At 41.4% G+C, this 24,294-nt stretch overlaps 1 protein-coding gene across 3 annotated transcripts in view; it reads left to right on the forward strand.

The window, feature by feature from the left end:
- JHY (junctional cadherin complex regulator) overlaps positions 1-24,294 on the forward strand; it is an 81,566-nt gene that overhangs the window by 14,218 nt on the left and 43,054 nt on the right. For all 3 annotated transcript variants that reach the window (XM_049857296.1, XM_049857295.1, XM_049857297.1), the window contains exon 3: positions 5,420-5,939. In XM_049857296.1, coding sequence (XP_049713253.1) covers positions 5,420-5,939 — 520 coding nt within the window. The remainder of the gene's footprint in view (positions 1-5,419; positions 5,940-24,294) is intronic.

Genomic DNA, 24,294 nt, shown 5'->3' on the forward strand with positions numbered 1-24,294 from the left:
AACAGTTTTCTCAGCCAAAACCATTTATTGTGTTGATTTGTTTCAAAACCCGAGTATTTTGTAGGTTCTGCTGAAAACACCAGTCTTTTTCTGCAGTGAGCGATACTGCTTTTACCTCCATTTAAGAAAGGAAATTTGTTAAGGCTAGAGATTGCAGCTTTTTCCAAAGTCCTATAATAATTTAATTCTCTCAGTTTTACCTTCCTTTTCATCTTTCAGCAGTTGTTAAAATATTTCATCATGTGAAAACCCCGGCATTTCTTAATCCCATTTCCTAAATTACATTTTAAATAGATTCTCCACAGTGCCTAAGTCTCTTCGTGATAAGAAACTGGATTTTTAAAGTTGGGTATTAATTCTTTCAGGCCACCAGGGTACCACTTAGTACATCACAAGACAACTTCGTGCCCTGAAAATAACTTAAGCCCCGGGGAGAGACGAACCTCTTGAGATCCAACAGCAGAAAGGACAAATTTGCAACAACAGTTTTATGCCATGGCTACTGAGTGTAACACACAGCAAGCCTCGAGCAGGGACTGAGCTCACTGGTACAGGTTTTTACAGCCAACATGGACACTTTACGTGTTAGTTCACTTAGTCCTCTCAACAACTTATGAGGTAGGCACTATTATTATCCCCATTTTCCTGATGAGGAAGCTGAGGCACAGACAAAGTAAATAACTTGCCCACACTTACATGGTAACTAGGGCACTGGGAATTGCGTGCAGGCAGTGTGATTCTAGGGCCTTTGTCCTGAGACACACTGCTATACCACAAACCAAAAATATTCCCTATCATCATTCAGAGAAGCAAAACACCCCAGATATGACATAGGACTGAGGAAGGCCTATAGTCACCACTGTGGGCTTTATGTCATTATAAGCTGGTGCTGGTCAAAGACGAGGACCATCTGAGTGCCACCAGCTTTCCGCTGAATCTTAGTATAACTTCAGTGATGGAAGCCAGGGAGTCCATCAGAGATGAAAACCAGGGGATCCATATCCTTTAATTATTAAAGACTACCTAAAAAAAAAAAAAAATAGTGGGTGTTACACTTTTATTCTTTTGTGAGTTTATCACAGGATCATAGAACAGTAGAGTTGGAATTGACTGTGAGATATCACCTAGCAGTTGAATCTGGAAATAACTGGGTAACATTTTCAGAGATAAACTGGGTTATGTCTTCCTATTTTAAATGCCCATAACAGCCTTTTTTTTTTTTTTCACGTAAGCCTGTTTTCTTTGCAGCACTTTATATACACTAACTGTTTACTTAATTACTTACAGTTGATGCATAAAGCCTGTCTTCCTCACTAGAAGGTAAGTCCCATCAGGACAGAGGCTGCTTCTGTTTTGTATACCACTGTATATTTAGTGGGGCATTGGTGGTTCGGTGGCAGAATTGTCGCCTTCCACTCAGGAGACCCAGGTTTGATACCTGGCCAATGTATGTCATATGCAGCCATCGCCTGTATGTCAGTGGAAGTTTGTGTGTTGCTATAGTGCTAAACAGGTTTCAGCAGAGCTACTAGACTAAGATGGATTGGAAAGAAAGGCCTGGAGACCTGCTTCTAAAAATCAGCCAGTGAAAAGCCTGTGGCTCACTACAGTTTGATCTGCAATCCTGGGGATGGTGTAGGACCAGGCAGCTCTTTTATGCTTGGGGTTGACATGAGTCAGGGGGCCGGACTTGATAGCAACTAACGACGACATATCTTCATATGCCTAGTATTCTGCCTGAACACAGGCAAGATTTGGTGACTAGCTGGCAGGCTGGACCGACTTACTCATATAAGGCAGACATTGCAAAAATGCTTGTTTCACTACCACCTATAGGAATAGTTGCAAGATGCAGTGCAACCTGACTGACAGAGCCAGGACCCAGAGCTCAACTTCCACGGTCCATAGCCTGACTCCACCACTTCTTAACTCTGTGACCTCGGGCAAGTTACATAAGTTCTTTAGCTTCAGGTTCCTCATCTGTTAAGTGAGGGTAATAATAGTACCTCTCTTACAGACTGTTCTCAGGAAAAAACTAGGGAGTCACTATTAGCATCCCCTAGATCAGCATACAATAATATGTACTGTCCCCAAAGCCACCACTGCACATCCCTCCCCCGACTATGTAGTAGAAGAGTAATCACCAATGTGCTATGTCACCTGTGAAAGGTTGCCAGCCTCTGCTCTAAACAATGCTCTAAAGTAGAGGACTACCTGTTCTAAAGCGTTCCAAAAAAGACTTTAGAGCCTTCTGAAGGTAGTCCTTTCCAAAACGCCATCACTTTGGCTATCTAGAAGTATTTATGTCTTACTAAAATCTTTGCTGTCTATTTTTTGCAAAATGTCCAAACCCTCAAGTTTAGTTAAGCCCACACTCCTTCGTATAGTTTGCAAAGCCCTTCAAGATGTCACCTCTGCTTAATCCTGAGCTGTATTCTTCCATCTTTCCTCCTCCAACCAGCTATCCGAATTTGTTCTTTGAAAGTGTTACGTTCTCTTTTCACGTCCTTTTTACATGCTCTTCCCCTGCCTGGCTCACACGCCTGCCCTTCTTCGCCAAAGGTCTCAACTAAGCCATCACTTCCTCCAGAAAGCTTTCCCCAGTCTCCCATGACGGGGTTAGATGTCACTCCTTTGAGTCCCGAAGGCACGGTGCCCTTCATCAAGGCACTCATCACTTTGTATCATGAATTGCTTATTTCCTTGTCTGTATCCTCCATGAGGCTGAGTCAGCCTCCGAGTTGTTCATCACTACACCCCCGCCCCGCTTAGTAAGTGCTCAATAAATATCCATTGAATCAATGAGTCAGCAGATGAATGAGGAAAGTTAAATTTTGTCAAAACAGAAGTGAACAAATGGATGAGGAAAGTTAAATTCATTTTTTTCTTTTCAGTATATCGTGGATATAGGAAAACTGAATCTTCATTCAAAAATCTTTATTTACTTGAACATAATCATTGAGATACCCCTTAATCTTTTCTTCCCCCACCTAAACAACCACTGTTGAACCTTATGTTTAACTCAGAACAAGATAAGCTAAAGTCATTCGCTAATTTGGTCCGATGCGTGAAGCTTCTGCATGTTTATGTTCTAATTGACTACCACTGGTGTTTTAAAATAGACATCTAATGCTACATTTGTGTTGACTAAAGTATTTTTAAAGGCTCAGTTATTTATTCAAGAAAGCATTTATTATCCTTATGTCCAGAGCACAGTCCACAGTGCTAGGCCAGGGATGGGGAAGGAAGGATAACCCGCAGTCCCTGCTGCCCAGGGCCTGAGAGTCTAGATGAGGAGACAAGATTACCATAGTGAAAAGTCAAATAGGCATAAATGCAGAACACTTTAAGATACCTGGTCACATTTGAATCCTTAAGCAGTCCTGAGAAATAAACAAAACAAATATAATTTATTCCCATTTACAGATGACAGAAACTGGCTCAGAGATGAAACGATTGGCCAGCTGATGCAAGGGCAGGTAGTGATGGACACAGAACTTGAGTCCGGATCTGTCCAGTTTCAAGTCCAGGTTGTGCCCATGTGCAAGGACCAATGACTCTTTAGAGCCAAGTGAAACAAGTTTCAAAACCCGAGTATTTTTTTAGGTTCTGCTGAAGACATTTGCCTGAACACAGGTAATCTTTGAAATTAAGAAATACTGAGTTCATATGATGGGCCATTGCCCAGAGGCAGGGCCAGCTCTACAGGGTTTAGGGGGAGGTGAGATATCCTGACGAATGTGGACCGTCACCATCCAGGCAGTTCGCTGGAGGAGAATATCATTTTATTCTCTTGGTAGAAAAGGAAGAGCAGCCTATTTCAAGAAGTTTTCCATCTTAATATGGGAACTAACAAACTCAAAATGACAATTTAGCAAGACACGGGAGTTCTGGCTTTTTGCTCTACTTTTTGCTTTCCATCAAATCAAAGAAGCCTAGGTCCACAGGAAGAAGAATAAATTAGCATCAGGGGGACCATTAGTTTGTTTACCCAGCATACAATTATATCCTCTGTAAACGGGAATATCAAATAGCATAAAAAGCCTAGGTGATTTACATTTTCTTTTTGATTAGAGGATTGCATCTACTGTACTCAAGGAAGGAAAATCTCTCCCATTTAGCTTTTGAAGATCAAAGAGGCCATTAAATATGCCATATTACCAGCTTTTTTTTCTTTTTGGTTAAGGCTAGGGGGTACTTTACAAATTGAGATTGTCTTGGGGAAAAGGGAAGACTTTATTTGGAGTCATACATAGATCATGTACTAGTTCGCTTCCCTCGGGCAAGACCATATACTTAGCCATTTGGTCAGATTGGGCTGTCCCAGAGCATAAGCTGCCTGCTAACTTGTCTCCTGAGCTTGTGTGCATAAATGTGACAAGCAAGAGAATAGGAACCAAGAGGCTTTCAGTGAGCCAGGGTCTGATTCTAAGCCTCGGGGATATTTCTGCAGTACATTTGATAAATCTACAAAGACCAACCAAAACACCAAACGCATTGCTGTGGAGTCAATTCCAACTCATAGCTACCCTATAGGATGAAGTAGAACTGCCCCATAGAGTTTCCAAGGAGTGCCTGGTGGATTCGAACTGCCAACCTTTTGGTTTGCAGCCGTAGCACTTAACCACTATGCCACTAGAGTTTCCAAAGACAGAGGTAGTGGGAAGTAAAATCTTAGAAAAGGATGAACCTATGTAGGTATTCAGTTGGGATAAGATCTTGCTTTCCTCCCAAAAGGAGCAAATGGAGGCAAATGTTGTCTAGGTGATAATCTCACCTACCCGTATTTCCCTTCCAATATAAGTAGCCAAAGTGTGTATATTACCAGGTTGGGGGGTGGGGGGGATCCGATTTAATCTTCTCCAGCTGAAATACTTAACTGTTGTTGGTGTGCATAACTAATGGCATTCCTCAAACCACAGTGATTCCCTGGTTTAACATTATAGAAGTTTGTCTTTCAGTTGTCTTCTGGCAGTTAGAAATTAACTTTTTATTCCATATTTTAAGGAACTTGGATAAGTAAAACTTCTTTGCACTCATGTGTAGTATGTAGGCTTAATTTAAGCCTAGGATATGTCTTTAACACAGAGATAAACCAGCCAGTTGCCCTTAAGTCGACCCAGTTCATGGAGACCCCAGATGTGTAAGAGTAAAACTGTGCTTCACACAGTTTTCAGTGGCTGATTTTTCAGAAGTATATTGCCAGGCCTTTCTTTCAGGGCACCTCTGGTGAACCTGAACTGGTTAGCAGCCAGGCATATTAACCTTTGCATTACCTAGGAACTCCTAACACACAGATAATAAAAGGAAAATTATAGGATAAAGATTGAGATTGATTTCAAATAAAATGATCAAACTGAATATAATGAATGAATTTATTCTAATTAAGGACTTAACATTTCTTTTCTGCTTTGGGCAGCCAACAACCAGTAGAGGATAAATATTCCGACCTCCGATATGACCCAAACTGGAAAAATAAGAAAGAGGAAGGGCAGTTGTTGACCATGGAAGCATTGCCGGAGTCTCTAACCAGCTCTTCAGAAAATTTGACTTTGGATCCACTCTACCCTTCCAAGGAGACCTCAGTGGAGCCCTCAGGCGGAAACGATGAACACAAGAAGAGCCCACAGAGCGAAGCCTCCTTACTTGGTAGTGAATTTTTAAGCTCAAACTATGAACGTCATGCCCTTCTAGGCCAATCGTTTTCCGAGCCGAGCGATAGTGACCAGGAGGAGAAGTCGAGCAGCCTTTCTCAGTACTTGAAGAGTTCAAGTTCACATAATGAGGTTTTCCTGCCGGCATCACGTGGCCCTCGGCAAAGGAAGCCCAAACAATATTTTGTGGAAAAAAATAAGCTGACTTTAGGATTACCAACTCCTAAAACGGACTCTTATCTTCAACTTCATAACAAAAAAAGGGGGGAAACTCACCTAGAACAGGTATGTAGCTGCTACTTAAAGATCTCTTCTGAACCCCTAAACTGGAATTTGTGTTTGTCTGAAATGATTGGGTATCACTTCCCTTGGGAGGATGATGTCATCATAACCACCTGGCTGAGTAAAACAAATGCCTCCATGAGATACACTACACATTGTCCTCTTTGTGGAGTAAGTGGAATTATTCCATGAATTCTTAAGAGCAAAATAAAAGCCATCAGTGGCATAAATGCTGTAATTATTGTAATTCAGCTATTATATCCAAAATTCCTCCATTCAAGGAAGTATAGAATTTTTTAAAACTATGTATTCCAATACAGAAAATACAGGATTGAGCCTTTGATTCTCTGTGTTTATTGCCTTTGTTTCCAATATAGTGCTGGTTCTCAACCTTTTTTAATGCCCCCACACATGGGGAAAACCCTGGTGGCGTAGTGGTTAAGTGCTACAGCTGTTACCAAGAGGCTGGCAGTTCGAATCTTCCAGGTGCTCCTTGGAAACTCTATGGGGCAGTTCTAGTCTGTCCTATAGGGTCACTATGAGTCGGAATCAACTCGACGGCAGTGGGTTTTTCAACACATTGGAGGTGACATGACACTCATATCAATAATAGCAACTCACACACAGAAGTGATTCTCAACTCCTGTTGTGAGATGAGAACCTCAGAATTCTGTTGGGAGTGGGAGGAGTAGGGTATAATATGGTGTCTTTTTTAAAGTTCTCCAGGCAATTCTATTACCCTCCCAATACCCATTAATAATCACTACCTATCCTTTATTGTGGAAACCCTGGTGGTATAGTGGTTAAGTGCTACAGTTGCTAAGCAAAAGGTCAGCAGTTCAAATCCACCAGGTGCTCCTTGGAAACTCTAGGGGGCAGTTCTACTCTGTCTTATAGGGTCGCTAGGAGTTGGAATGGACTCAACAGCAGGGGGTTTTGTTTTTCCTTTATTGTCTGATGCAAATGATGTTGTATGACTAAACCTTAGTATTTCTCTGTATACTAATGCCTTCTCCTCTTTATCCAATCGTTTTGAGGGTAACTTCTATCCCAGATGATGGATCCAAAATCTTTTGGAGCCAGTAAACTTAGCTCTATTTCATGGACTTAAATAAAGATCATACCAATCCATGGACACAAGCAAAGAGTGTGGCTGGGTTAGTACAATCCATCACCCTACTGGGAAGCAGCTTGAAGTTCATCACCCACTAATGTGGGGTCATCTTCAGATACAAAAGAGAGGTTGTTGTAGTAAATATGAATGCTCACAGACCTATTCCAAATCCAGCTTGGTGTCATTTAAAGTGCTCTAACCTCTAAGTGTCTTCTGATGGAAGGAGATGGATGAGGTGGCTGAACATTCATGATTCTCCGTGATTCAGAAAATCCCTTTATAGTGTTAAAGGATTATGTCGCATCTTTGCCTGCGTAACTAACAACAAAACAAAGGAATGGGTGTGGTATATTTAGTTGAATTACCAAAACAGAAACATAGCTGAATTCAGAGTTTTCAAGGTTATTGGCCCAATTCAGATGTTAATATGCTTTTTTGTTCCATAAAACTTGTGACGTTTTGAATTTTGCTTGATTGCTCATTTAAAAATATGAATAAATCCAACAGTCCAGCATCTGTAGAAAATGTTTATAGCTAGTAGTTTCTCTCATATTTTTCATTACATTTTACATGTGTTCTTAAAAGAAGCCAATCTAAGAGGAGGGGCAAATAGTGAGATCCAAAAAAAAAAAAAAACGGTTTATGTCCAATAATAAAAGGGGAAAAAATTTTGAAAATTTATTATAATTTTTTATGGATTTATTAATTGCTGCTAATATTTCTTGGTAGTAATAGCTTGATTTATTAAACAATATTGAAATGAGTAGATTGTCAGTGACTCCATAGCAAAATTTTAATTATGCCACCCACAGAGGAAATTTTTAAAAATTCTAGGTTTGCTCAGTGTTTAAGCTCTTGAATTATTCTTGGAAATGGCCACTGAACTTTCCTACCACTCCCTGCACATTCAGATGCCTCAGGGCTGATTGCTAATTGTATTTAAAATTGTTTCTTCCAGCATACATTTCCTTCCTCTTCTATTCTTTTAGGAGTTAGTTTGACTTATCAGTGACATAATGATATGTCAGTAGCATAGACTGATAAACGTTCTTTTTGTATCATCTATATATGAAACACGTGCAGGTCTTTTCTGCCAATACAGATAACGTGTTCCCTATGAGCAGGAACTATGGTTTGTACTTGTTATTAATCTTCACAGTAACTAGTCTAATATACTGCAAGAGCTCAATAAACATAACGGAAGTGAAAAATAAATCTTTTCTATTACCTCCTGTCGTAGTCATATAGTGCTGCTATAACAGAAATACCAGAAGTGGGTGGCTTTAACAAAGTTTATTCTCTCACATTCCAGTAGGCTAGAAGTCCGAATACAGGGTGCCAGCTCCAGGGGAAGGCTGTCTCTGTTGGCTCTGAAGGATGGTCCTTGTCATCGGTCTTCCCTTGGTCTGGGAGCACCTCAGCGCGGGAACCTCAGGTCCAAAGGATGCACTCTGCTCCTGGTGCTGCTTTCTTGGTGGTATGAGGTCCCCAACTCTCTGCTTGCTTCCCTTTCCTTTTATCTCTTGAGAGATAAAAGTTGGTGCAGGCCACACCCCAGGGAAGTGCCCTTTACCTTGAATTAGGGATGTGACCTGGTAAGGGTGTTACAATCCCACCCTAATCCTCTTTAACGTAAAATTACAATCACAAAATGGAGTACAACCACAGAATACTGGGAATCATGGCCTAACCAAGTTGATACACACATTTTTGGGGGGACATAATTTAATCCATGACACCTCCAAACTTTATTCTCTTTTGTATGACTTGAAGTTTATGTAGGGGAAATGACATTTCCAGAGCAGCACTTCACAATCCTGGCTGGATATTAGAGTCACCTAAGAAGCTAATAACAAAAAGTGATTCTTGAACTCTACCCAGACCAATTAAATCTTTGGGTGAGGTCCTGTTATGGATTGAATTGTGTTCCCCAAAAATGTGTGTCAGCTTGGCTAGGCCATGGTTCCTAGTTTTGTGTGATTGCCCACCATTTTGTCATCTGATGTGATTTTCCCATGTGTTGTAAATCCTACCTCTGTGAGGTAATAAAGTGAGATTAAAGGCAGTTATGTTAATGAGGCAGGACACAATCTACAAGATTCGGTTGTGTTTTAAGCCAATCTCTTTTGAGATATAAAGGAGAGAAGCTAGCAGAGAAGCATGGGGACCTTCCACCACCAAGAAAATAGTGCCAGGAGCAGGGTGTGTCCTTTGGACCCAGGGTCCCTATGCTGGGAAGCTCCTAGATCAAGGACCTTCCTCCAGAGCCAACAGATAAAGAAAGCCTTCCCCTGGAGCTGGCACCCTGCATTTGGACTTCTGGCCTACTAGACTGTGAGAGAATACATTTTTCTTTGTTAAAGCCATCCACTTGTGGTATTTCTGTTATAGCAGCACTAATTAACTAAGAGAGGTCCTGACCATCAGTATTTTTTTTTTTTAGCTCTTCAGGTTTGAGAACCATTGTTCTAGACCAGAGCAATGATTCTCAGCCTTAGCTTCAAATTGGAATCACACAGAGAATTTAAAAAATACTGATTCCTCGGCCCCTGAAATTCTGATTTAAGTTACAGTCCAAGCACGGCATTTTCAGAGCTCTCAGGTGATTCTAATGTTTAGCCAAGATTGACCATCACTGATCTAGAGCAGTGGTTTTCAAACATAGTATACACCAGAATCATCAGAATGGCTTGTTAAAACAGATTTCTGAACCTAACCTCAAGAATTCCTGATTCGTAGGTATAGGGGGAGCCCCGAGGATGTGAATTTTCTGCAAGGTTCCAGGTGATACTTCTGCTGCTCTCGGGTCCACCACTGATCTTTTGGTTCTCAGACTTTAAGTGCTTACGAACTACCTCAAGATCTTGTTAAAATACAGATTCTGGTTCAGTAAATTTGTGGTGAGACTCAAGAGTCTGGAATTCTAAAAATCTCCCAGGTGATGCCAGTGGTGCTGGTCCACGGACCACACTTTGAGTAGCAAGGGACTAGAGTAAAGAACATAAAGGGTTTTATCAGAACCTAAAAGCCAAAGCTATATAACCCAATACCCATACAGAATTGATGTTTTCAGTGGCTGATAGGATTATTATTTTGGTTTGGGCGTAGAAGGTGAGAAGGTGGGGTGACAGGTTGGGAAGCTATTGTTTTGGACCTTGATTTTTTTTTTTAATTGTACTTTCGATGAAGGTTTACAGAATTAGCTTCTCATTAAACAATTAGTGTACATATTGTTTTGTGACATTGGCTACCAGCCCCATGACATGTCAGCACTCTCCCTGTCTTGACCTTGGGTTCCCTATTGCCAGCTTTCTTGTCCCCTCCTGCCTTCTAGTCCTTCCCTCTGGGCTGGTGTGCCCCTTTAGTCTCATTTAGGTTTATGGGCCTGTCTAACCTTTGGCTGAAGAATAAACTTCACGAGTTACTTCATTACTGAGCTAAAAGGGTTTCCGGAGGCCATGTTCTCAGGGTTTCTCCAGTCTCTGTCAGGCCAGTAAGTCTGGTCTTTTTGTGAGTTAGAATTTTGTTCTACATTCTTCTCCAGCTCTGTCCAGGACCCTCTATTGTGATCCCTGTCAGAGCCTTCAGTGGTGGTAGCCGGGCACCATCTAGTTGTGCTGGACTCAGCCTGGTGGAGGCTGTGGTAGTTGTGGTCTGTTAGTCCTTTGGATTGATTTTTTTTTTTTTTAATTCCTGGTATGTAGTCTTCTAATTCTTATCTAAATTAAATGTCAGGTATTTAGCTCTTAGAACCTCTTCCAAAGTTTCATGGAAACATTTCCAGTTACTTGAAAGTCAGTACTAATTTGTGTGTGTGTGTGTGTGAAAATATATACAACAAAACGTATACTTCAACAATTTCCACATGTACAACTCAGTAACATTGGCCACATTCTTCAAGTTGTGCCACCCTTCTCAACAACCTTCTCCAAACTATTCATCATCAGTACAAACTCACTGACCCTACCCAAGCTTCTCCCCCATCCTTTCTCATTGCTGCTTTCACCCTGATCGCATATAGATAATTCTTCAAAAGAGTATATGTCTTAGTCATCTAGTGCTGCCATAACAGCAATACCACAAGTGGATGGCTTTAACAAACAGAAATTTATTCCCTCCTAGTCAAGTAGGCTACAAGTCCAAATTCAGGGTGCTGGCTCCAGGGGAAGGCTTTCTCGCTCTGTCGGCTCTGGAGGAAGGTCCTTGTCATCAGTCTTCCGTTGGTCTGGGAGCATCTCAGGCGCAGGGACCTCAGGCCCAAAGGACATGCTCTGCTCCCAGTGCTGCATTCTTAGTGATATGAGGTCCCCATCTCTCTGCTTGCTTACCTTTCCTTATATTTCTTGAGAGATAAAAGGTGGTGTGGGTCACACCCCACAGAAACTCCATTCACCTTGGATCAAGGAGGTAACCTGAGTAAAGGTGGTGTTACAATCCCACCCTAATCCTTTCAATATAAAATTACAATCACAAAGTGGAAGACAGCCACACATGGCTTAACCAAGTTGATACACACATTTTGGGGGGAACATACTTCAGTCCATGACAGTGTAATAATGCTTAATGTAGATGTTCTTTTCTAATTAGCCTAAACTATTATTTGGTTCAAAGATGACTTCCAGGGATAGTTTCCATTCAAGGTTTAAATATTTCCTCAGGGTAACAGATTCAGGGGGTCATCTGGCCTCAATGGCTCCAGAAAGTCTGGATTCCATGAGAACTCAAAGTTCTGTTCTGCATTTTCCCCCTTTTGATCAGAATTCTCCCACAGAATCCTTGATCCAAATATTCAGTCTTGGTAGCTGGGCACCATCCAGTTCCCCTGGCCTCACAGCAAAGAAGGCAGTTCTTCATGTGGGCAACTGAACATATATTATTCCATTTCCTCCACTGATTCCTGACCTTCCTTCTTCCTCTGGTGCTCCCAGTGAATAGACACCGATGTTGTACCTTGGATGGCTGTTCGAAAGGTCCCAAGACTCCAGGCATTACACAGTGAAGTAGGAGGCAGAACAGAAGTGCCAAAATCAACACTAGGCCAGTTGACTAGAATGTCCCACAAAACCAAGACCCCAAGTGGAGGCTACTGTTTTGGATTGAGCAGCATCCCTCTGGAAGATTTACATATTTGAAGTATCTGTTTTTCCTTCGTAATTTCTTTGAAAGAGGTGATATATGTCTTATAACTAGAGAAATATTGTTGAGTGAATAAATAAATGTCAACTGCATTACAAAGCCAGGGAAACCCATCTTTTTAATGCAGCATTTTGCTCCAAACATCGGTGCCAAGCTGAATCAGACAGGGTCTTAAGTAGTGTGTTATATTTTGGAAGATCTGAAAATAAATCTAAGAAGTTTACAACATCTCAATAAAACCGTCAACAAGTTTGTTTTTTCTTTTTTTAATTAAGAAGCTGATTATTCAAGTTCATATGAAAATAGGCAACAATAATAAAACAAGCTCTGGAAACGAAGAGTAATGAGAGATGGGACATCCCAGTTAATTGGCTTAATATCGTGTTTAGTACTTCTGTTCTACCTCCTTTTCATTGCATAATGCCTAGGGTCTTTTTTTTTTTTAATATTTTATTTTGTTTTAGGTGAAAGTTTACAGAGCAAATTAGTTTCTCGTTCAACAAATTGTACACAAAGTGTTCCATGACATTGGTTGCAATCCTCACACTGGGCAGCACTCTCCCAATTTCCACCCTGGGCTCCCTGTTTCCTTTCGTCTGGTTTTCCTATCCCTTCCTACCTTCTTATCTTTACTTTTGGGTAAATGTTGACCTCTTGGTCTCATGTAATTGTTTGTTCTACAGAGCACGTTCTTTTCATGTGTTACTGTTTATTTTATAGGCCCGTCTAATGCTTAACCCGTTGCCATGAAGTCCATTCCAACTCATAGCGACCAAAAGGTCAGCAGTTTGAGTCCACCAGGTGCTCCTTGGAAACTCTATGGGCAGTTCTGCTCTGTCCTATAGGGTTGCTATGAGTCAGAATCAACTTGATGGCAATGGGTTTGGTTTTTTTGTTTGTTTGCTTCATCTATTGCTTGACTGGAAGGTGGTTCTGGGAATGGCTGCAGTTCCAAGTCAGAGGTGTGTCTTAGGGCCACAGTCTTGGGGGTTACTACAGTCTCTTTTAGGCCAGTAAGCTGGTCTTATTTTTATGAATTTGATTTTTTGTTCTACATTTTTCTCCCACTCTCTTCAAGATTCTCTGTTGTGATTCCAGCCAGAGAGGTCAATAGTGATAGCCAGGCACCATCTAGTTCTGGTCTTGGGGTCATGTAGGCTGTGGTACATGTGGTCCATTAGTCTTTTGGACTGATTATTCCCTTGAGCCTTTGGTTTTCTTCATTCTCCTTTACTCTGAATGGGAAGAGACCACTAGTTGTATCTTAGATGGCCACTTGTAAGTTTTTAAGAGCCTAGATGCTACTCACCAAAATAGGATGTAGAATATTGTTTTTATGCACTAAAGTTATTCCAGTTGATGTAGAAGTCCCCCAAGTCTATGGTCCATAGCCTTCAAGTCTGGTATCTTTGTCCTAGGAGGTGTTTGATTGTGCATAAGAAGTTTCCATGATTGTGCCCCTTGTGTGTTCTGTTGTCTATATTAGTATACGTGCAACATCTACAAATATGTATGTAGAGGTTACCACCTACCTAACCTACATCTGCAGGTGGGTATGCTCCCTTACACCCTCCCATGCTTCTTGAGCATACCTATCTACCTATGTGTTCTTTTGTAAATTATTGTTTGTTAATACTGTTGTTGCAGGATTGTCTATGTTATAGTAATTGCCATAGTTGCCCCTTGTTTCTGTGTTCCTTTCAGTGTCTTTGCCTTTGTCATGCTGTGCTGATGCCTCCCATGTAGTGTATTGCCTTTCCCTTCACCAATATTACTACATGTGCCTGGGATTTTAAAAACTTGCAAGCGGCCATCCAAGTTACAACAATTTGTCTCTATTTACCTGGAGAAACAGAGAAAAAAGGAGAATCAGAAATAGAGGAGGAAATGGAATGTGTGGCTAATTGCCTTCATGAACAACTGCATCCTTTGCCATGAGACCAGAACTAGATGGTACCCAGCTACCATTACTGAACACTTTGATCAAAGAAATCTATAGAAGAACCCTGATGTAAAAGGGGAAAATGTAGAACAAAATCTCAAATTTTCATGGACTTCAGAATTTCTGGAGCTATGGAGTCTGGACGAACCCCTGAAACTAGCCTTAAAATAATCTTTAAACCTTAAACGAAAAATATCCCCTGAAGTCTTCTTAAAACCAAACAATAGTTTAGCTTAACTAGTAAAAAAAAAAAAAAATTCCTGCTGTGACAGCTGGACTAAACCAAAAGCTAAGAAGCTTGCCGAATACAACCAAACACTTCGAGGGAGAGAGTAGCAGGTGTGGGGGCTTGGGGACCATGGCTTCAGGGGACATCTAGGTTGATTGGCATAACAAGGTTTATTAAGAAAATGTTCTACATCCCACTTTGGTGAGAGGCTTCTGGGGTCTTGAAAGCTAGCAAGCAGCCATCTAAGATGCTTCAATTGGTCCCAGCCCAGCTGGAGCAGAGGAGAATGGAGAACACCAAAGACACAAGAAAAACATGAGCCCAAGAGACAGAAAGGGCCACATAAACCAGAGACTCCATCACCCTGAGACCAGAAGAACTAGATGGTCCCCAGCTACCACCAGTGACCCCCCGACAGAGAACACAACAGAGAGTCCCTGATGGAGTGGGAGAAAAGTGGGGTGCAGAACTCAAATTCTAGTAAAAAGACCAGACTTGATGGACTGACTGAGACTGGAGGGATGCCAGAAGACATGGCCTCGGACTTTCTGTTAGCCCAAAACTAGAACCATTCCTGAAGCCAACTCTTCAAACAAAGATTAGTCTGGACTATAAGACATAAAACGATACTGGTGAAGAGTATGCTTCTTGGCTCAAGTAGACACATGAAACTAAATGGGCAGCTCCTGTCTGGAGGCGAGATGAGAAGGCAGAAGGGGACAGGAGCTGGTTGAATGGACATAGGAAATACATGGTAGAGAGGAGGAGTGCGCTGTCACATTGTAGGGAGAGCAACTAGGATCACATAACAATGTTTATATAAGTTTTTCTATGAGAAACTGACCTGAATTATTAGCTTTCACATCAGGCACAGTAAAAAATAAAATGCCTGCTGTGAGCATTATGCTCTTTTAAGATCTAGGAAATCACTAACTAAATAGTAGACAAGTTAACTTTGGTGAAGGGAAAGACAACACACAGTATAGGGGAAGGCAGCACAGCTTGACAAAGGCAAAGTCATAGAAGCTTCCTAGACACATGTAAACACCTTAAGGGACCAAGTTACTGGGGCTGAGGGCTGGGGACTATGGTCTTGGGGGACATCTAGGTCAATTGGCATAAAATAGTTCATAAAATGGTTCTACATCCTACTTTGGTGAGTATAATCTGGGGTCTTAAAAGGTTGTGAGTGGCCGTCTAAGACACAACTATTGGTCCTAGCACATTCAGAGCAGAAGAGAATGAAGAATACCAGACACAAGGAAAATATTAGTCCGGAGGACTAATGGACCACAGGAACCACAGCCTAGAGCAGCCCGAGCCCAGAAAAACTAGATGGTGCGTGGCTACCACTACCAACTGCTGTGACAGAGATCACAATACAGGGTCCCAGTCAGAGCAGGAGAAAAATATAGAACAAAATTCAAATTCATAAAAAAGATCAAACTCACTGACAGAGACTAGAGGAACCCCCAAGACTATGGCTGCTGGACACCCTGCTGACTCAGAACTGAAGCCACTCCTGAAGCCTGCCTTTCAGTGAAAGATTGGACAGGCCTATGAAGTAAACAGTAACACATGTGAGGATCATGAGTCTTAGTTCAATCGAGCGTATGACACCAAACGGCTAACACCTCCCCAAAAGCAACGACAAGAAGGCAGGAAGGGACAGGAAACTTGGATGAATGGACACGAGGGAACAGGGGAGAGTGCTGACACATTGTGGGGATTGCAACCAGGGTCACAAAACAATTTGTGTAAGTTTTTGAATGAGAAACTAATTTGCACTGTAAACTTTCACCTGAAACACAATAAAATTTTAAAAAATCATAGGAAACCCATACATACTATGTCACCACTAAATACTGCCCAATGGTTAACATCGTAGAAACATGTTAATGATGTATTGTAAAGTGAAAAGGCTGGTTTCCAAACAGAACATAAAATATAATTCTACTCTGTACAAGAAATACATACAAACATAGAAAGCAGCATAGAAGAGAAATCAAGGGACAGCTGCGAAATGTTAACCGTGCCTGTCTAGGTGTTTATACTATTAATACTTTAATTTTATCCCTTTTGACTCTACTTCTAAATTTTACATAATTGGTTAAATTTCTAAGAAAAAAAGCAATTAACTTTTTTGTGTGCATTATTTTAAGATACAAGGAAGGCTGTAGCAGTGATTTGCCAGCCCTGGCTGCAGATTCACTTAAATCATCTTATGTTAAGAAATTATATATGGCTTGCGTATGGGAAGGTGGTTTATTATGGTCTAAGAATGACTTACCTGATCCTTATTGAAATACATAATTTCTGTGCCTTTCGCCTTTTCTTTTGCTTACAGTGGGAGGGATCTCTAAAAATAAATGTGGCTGCATTCTTTGTTCTAAAAAAATATTACTTTTTAAAAACTAACCTGTAAAAAATACTGTAAAAATAGGAAAATTGTGTTATACCCTTTCAGAATCTACAGAAGACTGATAAATTAGACTGCATAGCTATCGAGAAAACTTCTGCAGGAAAAAACATAAGCAAAGCCCAGATATAAAGAACTAGGAAAAATAATTCATATCACAAACAAAACACTATTATCTTTAATATATAAACAGTTCCTAGAAATCTATTTTTAAAAACCTAATAGGAAAATTCACAAAAGATATGAATAGGCAAATCACAGAAGTTAATACATATGACTCTTAAACATATGAAGAGATACCCACTCTCAGTCAAAAGAGAAATGCAAGCTAATACTATATTGGCATTCCATTTTTGACCTATACTTAGGCTATTAAGAGCCAAAAGTTTGATAAACCTGTGAGGAAAAAGTACAGTCAAGCTGGTGAGAGAATAAATGGGTATAACCCCTGTGGGGACAATCTCTTAATAGCTGTGCACTCCCTGAGAAAGAAAAACATAATGGTCAGCAGCATAGACTCTGGATTCAGGTTGGTTGGGTTTGAATATTGGCACGGCCACCTGCTAGCCTTCTAGTCTTGGGCAAGTTACTTAACCTCCTTGTGCCCTGGTTTCCGCATTTGTGAAATGGGGATAATCATAGCACCTTCCTCATTAGGATAATTAAGAAGATTACATAAATGGGCTAGTATATGTAGAAAGTTTAGATCCATGCCTGGCACACAGCGAGCACTATATAAGTGTTAGCAATTATTGTTTTTATTTGCCCCCACACATTCCACTCCTAGGAATTTGTCCTCATTATATGTGTACAGTTTGGAAATAACCTCTGTATAAGCTTTTTCATTTCAGCCTTGTTTATACATGCATATTTGTTTCAGCCTTATTTGTGACAGTAAAGATTGGAAACCACCCCAATGTCAATCATTTAGGGAGTAATTAAATAAGTATGGCGCATCCACGCAGTAGAGTACACCGCAGCTGTTAAAAAGTAAATGAGGACATTAAATGCCGCATGGACAGCTTATCAAGATTTACTGTTAGAAGAAACATCCAAGTTGTAGAACAGTGTTTACAATGTAAAAAAGTGTGTGGGGCAGGGGGGATAAAAGCATATATTTCTCTTTGCTTGGTTTGCATAAAAAAACTGTTGCAGGATACAGAGGTGGTTAATTGTGGGAGTTGGAGGGACACAGGAATAGGAGCACAAGTTTTCATGTTATCCCTCTCCACGTCTTTTATTTTTCAACCATTCCTGTTTACTACCTTTTAAACAAAAATCAAATTGAAAAATAGCAATGAAAAAATAGGGGCAAAACATTTACAACACACAACATTTTGCGTTAGCTCTTCCAACTTCCTACCCTACTGTACCTCTTCATCCTCCCATCCTCACATCCCCCCCATCCAGGTTGCTCAAAAAAATTTTGCATTTTTTGCTTATAAATCATGGTTCAGAGTAGAACCATGACTTACGAGGAATTTTATATTCAACTGCGCCACAATCTTTTTGCCATTTTTCATAGATCCATTGATTTTACGTTAAAATACACTAGAAAAGCAATTTGTGAGTACGTACCATCTTAATCCTATGATGTGTGAAGCAAGAAACCGATGTGAAAACCAACACACACTAGAGGGCACCTAAGTATCACAGTCAACAAATAACTTCTCTGGTAAATATTCAGTGCTTCCTTCATTCATGATTTGTTCAGTAGTCAAAAGGATCTGTGTGTCTGAAACTCATTAGAGTTTGGGTCCATTCGTGGTCTACCATTAAAGAAAAACGTGTCTTGAAAAATGAGCTACCTTTATATCTTGCTTCTAGTATGATTTTGAAGACTGATGAAGTTGGAATTTAGTACGGGTTGAGAAGAGAGCTATACGTGCTTTATACATGTTATTCTACTCTTTCTTTGTAATTTCGTAGAAAGAAATCTTACAAACGTGAATATAGAAAGGTTATTCAATTACCTACAGTCATCAAAACAATATAAAGCCTTCAATAGAATCCGTTATCCATTCTGAAAGGAGCCCTTGTGGTGCAGTGGTTAAGCGCTCAGCTGATAACAGAAGGGCCCATAGTCGGAACCCACCAGCCCCTCTTCAGGAGAGAGATGTGGCAGTCTGCTTCCATAAAAATTACCCGTTGGCATCGAGTCGATTCCAAGGTAGGAAACCCCACGGGGCAGTTCTGCTCTGCCCTGTGGGGTCGTTGTGAGTCTGAATCGTTTCAACAGCAATAGGTCGGGTTTTTTTTTTTTTTTTTTATCCATTCTGAGGGTCAATGGATTGTCGTTGCTGAGACAGCAGGTCAGTTGGCCAACAGCTATTTATTGAGCACGAATTATACTCTTCTCAATGCTAAGGACATAACAGAAAACAAACATGCAGAGTCCGTATCTTCCATTCCACTCATCATGTGGTGGAGATAAGAAACACATGACAAAATAGTTTCAGGTACTGATAAACACTGTGAAGGAGACTGAACGCTTTATTCAGTAAGTAATGGCGGTGTGAATGGGGTGTCCAGGTGCTTGCAGAAAGTCTCTCTGAGGCGCTGTCATTCTAGTTGAGATGTGAATGACGAGAAACAGAAGACTATGCAAAATCTGGAGGAAGAGCTTTCGGTTGCCTCAGCTTTAGGGGCAGCATTCTTGGGAACAACAGGATATTGTGGGAGAAAAATAAAACCACAACAAAACACTGGTTTAGGAGTCAGACGATCATGGATAAAATCCTGACTCTAGAACAACAGTTGGTAGCACTTACTATATATTTGAGCAAGTGACTCTTTAAGCCTTAACTTCCTCATCTATTACATGGAATCAATTTACAGTCTCCTAACCAGGTAATTTTCTTTAACCAGGTAAGGTTGGTCCCTGGGTGGTGCAAAAGGTTAACATTCTCAGCCGTTAACCAAAAGTTTAGAGGTTTGAGTTCACCCGGAAGTGCCTCAGAAGAAAGGCCTGGCAATCTACTCCCAAAAAATCAAAAATTGAAAACCTTTGAAGCACAGTTCTACTCTGACATCATGGAGTCTCCAGGAGTTGGAACCAACTCAAAGGCAACTGGAACCAGATACGGTTAATATCTAAGTCTTATACTGCACTTATTTTCCACAGTTTTGAATTTAGAAAAACTTTTTGTTGTCTATAAAATTAAAGTTTGTGTTCACTGAAATTATGATAATCTTTTCAAAATTTAGTTAGAAACATAGAATTCTTTTTTTTAGAATTCTTCCAGTTTGATGGTGCCTTTGAGTCGTTACCTCAACTCACCGGTTAGGCTTGTAAAAATTATTCTTCTACACAGCAGACACTCTGTGTGTTCATTGATTGATAGATTTTTTTTTGCCCTGTGTAACCACTGCAAGAGCACTTATTTATAATAGTGTATTTTAAATTGAACTTTATTGTTTTATCAATGCTGGGCATTTCTTAAGGCAGCTTTCTTGTATGCAGTATTCACCATTTAGTTACTTAGCTGCCAATTTGTGTGATAGAGTGACCCTTCATTAATTCGGCATTATTAAGGAGGGATCCATGAAGAGAAAACTCACCATTTAACTAAAGCATGCCCTTTCAAAAACTAGAAATTTAACGTAGCTTATCGAGTTTAAGGATAGCTTTCAAAAATATGCCTAGCGTACCTAACCGTTCTGTGCTGTCTCACGCAGAGCAGACTGACGAACACCGGCTACTGCACTCTTCTGTAATGAAGTCAGGACCTATGGAGATGTGGAAGACTCTTTGCCTCTGGTAGATGATGCAGTCTGCCGAGTCTGTGGTACCTGCTCGTAAGGAGCTTATGGCATGGGAAACAGACATGTGAGCAGGCAATACCAAGGGCTAACTGCTGTACCAGAGACATACAACGCATAGTGACACTATAGGACAGAGTAGAGCTGCCCCGTAAGGTTTCCAAGAAACAGCTGGTGAATTCCAACTGCTGACCTTTGTTTAGCAATTTTACCACTGCGCCATTAGGATAGCTTAAAGAAGGAGTGATAGGTGTCACTTAACCAGTGACTTCGTTAAGCAGAAGTTGGATACTGCTGTGTTGGATGTGACTCAGTTACAAGGAAGGGCCTGTGAGTAATTAGGCTAGAGAAGAGCAGGTGCCTTTCATGTGGGCCCTTGTGTGTCGTGTACAGCAGTGATTCTCATAGTGTGGCCCTGGATTAGCAGCTTTGACATCACCTAGAGCTTGTTGGAAATGCCAATTCTTGGGCCCCATTCCAGACTTACTGAGTCAGGAACCCCCGGATAGGGCCCAGCAAACTGTGTTCTAACCAGCCTTCCAGGTGATGCTGATGCCTAGTAAAGTTTAAGAACCACTGTCCTGAAGAATTGGAGCTTTCCTTTCACTGCTATGGAATCATTGAAGGATTTGATCAGTGGAGCAATTTGAGTACAGTATATGAGCTTTGCAGCGAATGATTTTTGTATTTCTACTGTGACATTCAGAGTCAGAATACCTACATGTTCTGAGTTGCGTTGTGGAGAGTAGGTTGCTGGATAAATAAGCTTTGTATAAGGTTACATAAAAAAAAAAAAATTATGAGGTATTATATTACATATGAGGTATTCCTGTAAAAATCTCTTTCACATTCTTGAAAAATGGCCAATTTCATTCATTCAACATATATTTATTAAGAGTACGTTGTATGTCAGGACCAACACTGATCTGTCAGTTTGTCATACTGTGCTGGCTTGTGTGTTGCTATAATGCTGGAAACTATGCCACTGGTATTTCAAATACCATCAGGGTCACCCATGATGGACGGGTTTCAGCAGAGCCTCCAGACTAAGACTAGAAAGAAAGGTCTGGCAGCCTACTTCAGAAAACTAGCCTATGAGAACCTTATGGATCACAACAGAATATTGTCTGATGTAGTGCTAGAAGGTGAGCCTGCTAAGCTGGAAGGCACTCAGACTACACAGTGGCCACAGCAATGGACTTGAACACGCCAATGATCGTGTGGTACAGGACCAGGCAGGGTTTCATTCTGTACGTGAGGTTGCCATCACTCAGAGCTGACTTGATGGCAGTAACAGCAACACGTGTCAGACATTGTCCTAGGTGCTTGAAATCAGGGCTCTGAACTGGTTCAGTCATGGCTGATGACACGAAATTGGCACAGATCTAAATTTTTAAAGTTTAGGCTGAAGTGGAATGATAAGTGGAACAGGAGAAATTATGGGTCAAAGCCCTGGTACGGGAGACTCGGAAGAGGCATAGTGAGCCCTTTCAGGAGCTTGATGCGGGAGATTTGATTATTGCCAGGACTATGGAGAGCAACACACATTCAAAGGGGTGTGGACGGCTGCCATCTTTGAGCGGAGCACCACTGTTTCCGACTCTGCTGGTCAAAAGATCTGTTGCTATGCAACACGCATGCTGCCCTTTCTAAGAGGGAGAGGAAGTTTCTAGCAGGGCTGCAACCTGTAATTTTTCCCGCTCACTTCACTCACATTTTAAAAATTTGGGTCTGTTCGGGTTTTGCTTCATCGGCTGTGACTGAACTGGGCAGAACTGGTTTGAAGCCCTGCTTGAAATGTATCATTGAACAAAACAGCAAAAATCCCAGCCCTCTTAGGGCTTACTTTCTATTAGGAGGTGATGGACAATAGGCAAAATAGTAAATTGAGTAGTGTATTACCAGTTGCTGTCCAGTCGATTCCCACCTGTGAAAACTCCATACGTGTCAGAGTAGGACTGTGTTCCACAGGATTTTTGATGGTGATTTTTCAGAAGTAGATCACCAGTCCTTTCTTCTGAGGTGCCGCCAAGTGAACTCAAACCTCCAACCTTCCAGTTAGCAACTGAGTATATTAACCATTTGCACCACCCAGAGACTCCAAATAGTGTATTAGTAGGTGGTAAGTGCTATAGAGAGAAATTAAGCAGCGCAGAGCGGTGCAGAGTGCTGGGTGGGAAATTACAACTTTAAATAAGTCATGAGGTAAGGCCTCCCTGACAAGGATATGAGGGAGATAAAAGAGCTTGCCAGACAAATATTTGGGGAAAGAACATTCTTGAAAGAAGGAACAGCAGGTGTAAAGGCCTGGGACTGGAGGGCTAGTGAACCAGGGGCAGGGTGAGCACGGGGGAGAGGAATAGGAGATGAGGTCCTAGTTTCTACCTTATTTTGTTGATAATCAGCCACTTGTCTTTGATATAAACCAGAAATATAACGAGGTAAACAAGTCGATGATATGTATTCTGATGTACAGGGAAACTGTGAAGTTCAGGGAACAATGTGGTTTGATCTTTTTATTTTGGTCATATTTACTGAACACCTGTATGTGGGCTCAGTCACCTATGTTCGCACTGCACCTGTGACTAGCGCCTGGGGCTGTACAACCGGGCAGCCCCACCTATTGTCCCTCCTGTTTCCTGTCTTCATGGGACTTACAGTCTAGAGGGGAAAATAAGCACAATTGCCACGGGATACTTGTTACAAAAGTGAAAGTGTAAAGAACGAAGGCAGAGTGCTCAGGTGCTTCTGTTGTACAACTTTGGGGTGTCAGGAAGGTCTCCCAGAGGAAGGTGTATTTCAGCCAAGCCTGGAACAGTGAATGGAATTGGTTAGATGAAGCCAGCTGAAGGAGAATTTCCAGGCAAAGAATGGTATATGTCTATACACCTGGAGATAAATGAGTGCAAAGCCCATCAACAGAACTGAAAGAGTCTAGTTGCAACAGAGCAAGAAGCTGAGGCTGAAGAAGTAGACTGGAGCCTGAGCATACAGGGCCTTGTTGTTAGCTGCCCTGCGTTGGCCCCCGACTCATGGCAACCCCACATGCAACAGAATGAAATGCTGCCCAGTAGTGTGTCATTCCCATGATGGGGTTGGGGTCGAACTGTTGTAATGCATAGGGTTTTCCGTGGCTGAGTTTCAGAAGTAGACAGACCTATCTGCCTAGTCCATCTTAGTCTGGAAGCTCTGCTGAGACCTGTGTACCACCATGGCAACACGCAAGCCTCCACTGACAGACGGGTGGTGGCTGCACTGGCTGGGAATTGAGCCCAGGTCTCCTGCATGGAAGATGAGAATTCTACCACTGAACCATCATCGACTCATTATAGGGCCTTTTAAACCTTTAAAGATTAAGGGCAGTGGAAAAGCACTGATGCGTTTTTGAGTAGGGGGGCTGACATAATTAGTTTGGGGGTTTTAAAAACTCGAGGATCCTCTACTGAAAATACATTATGAAGTATTCTACAAGAATGGAGAAAGCGGCTGTCATGGATTGAATTATGTCGCCCCGCAAAATGTGTGTATCAGTTGGGCTGGGCCATGATTCCCAGTATCGTGATTTTCCTATATTTTGTAAATCCTGCCTCTATGATGTTAATGAGGGAGGATGGATGGCAGTTGTGTTAGTGAGGCAGGACTCAACCTACAAGACTGGATTGTGTCTAGAGGCAATGTCTTGAGATATAGAAGAGAAAAGTGAGCAGAAAGACTGGGGGACCTCATACCACCAAGAAAGCGGTGCCGGGAGCAGAG

Source organism: Elephas maximus, chromosome 17 (assembly GCF_024166365.1).
Source record: "Elephas maximus indicus isolate mEleMax1 chromosome 17, mEleMax1 primary haplotype, whole genome shotgun sequence".
Classification (NCBI taxonomy): domain Eukaryota; kingdom Metazoa; phylum Chordata; class Mammalia; order Proboscidea; family Elephantidae; genus Elephas; species Elephas maximus.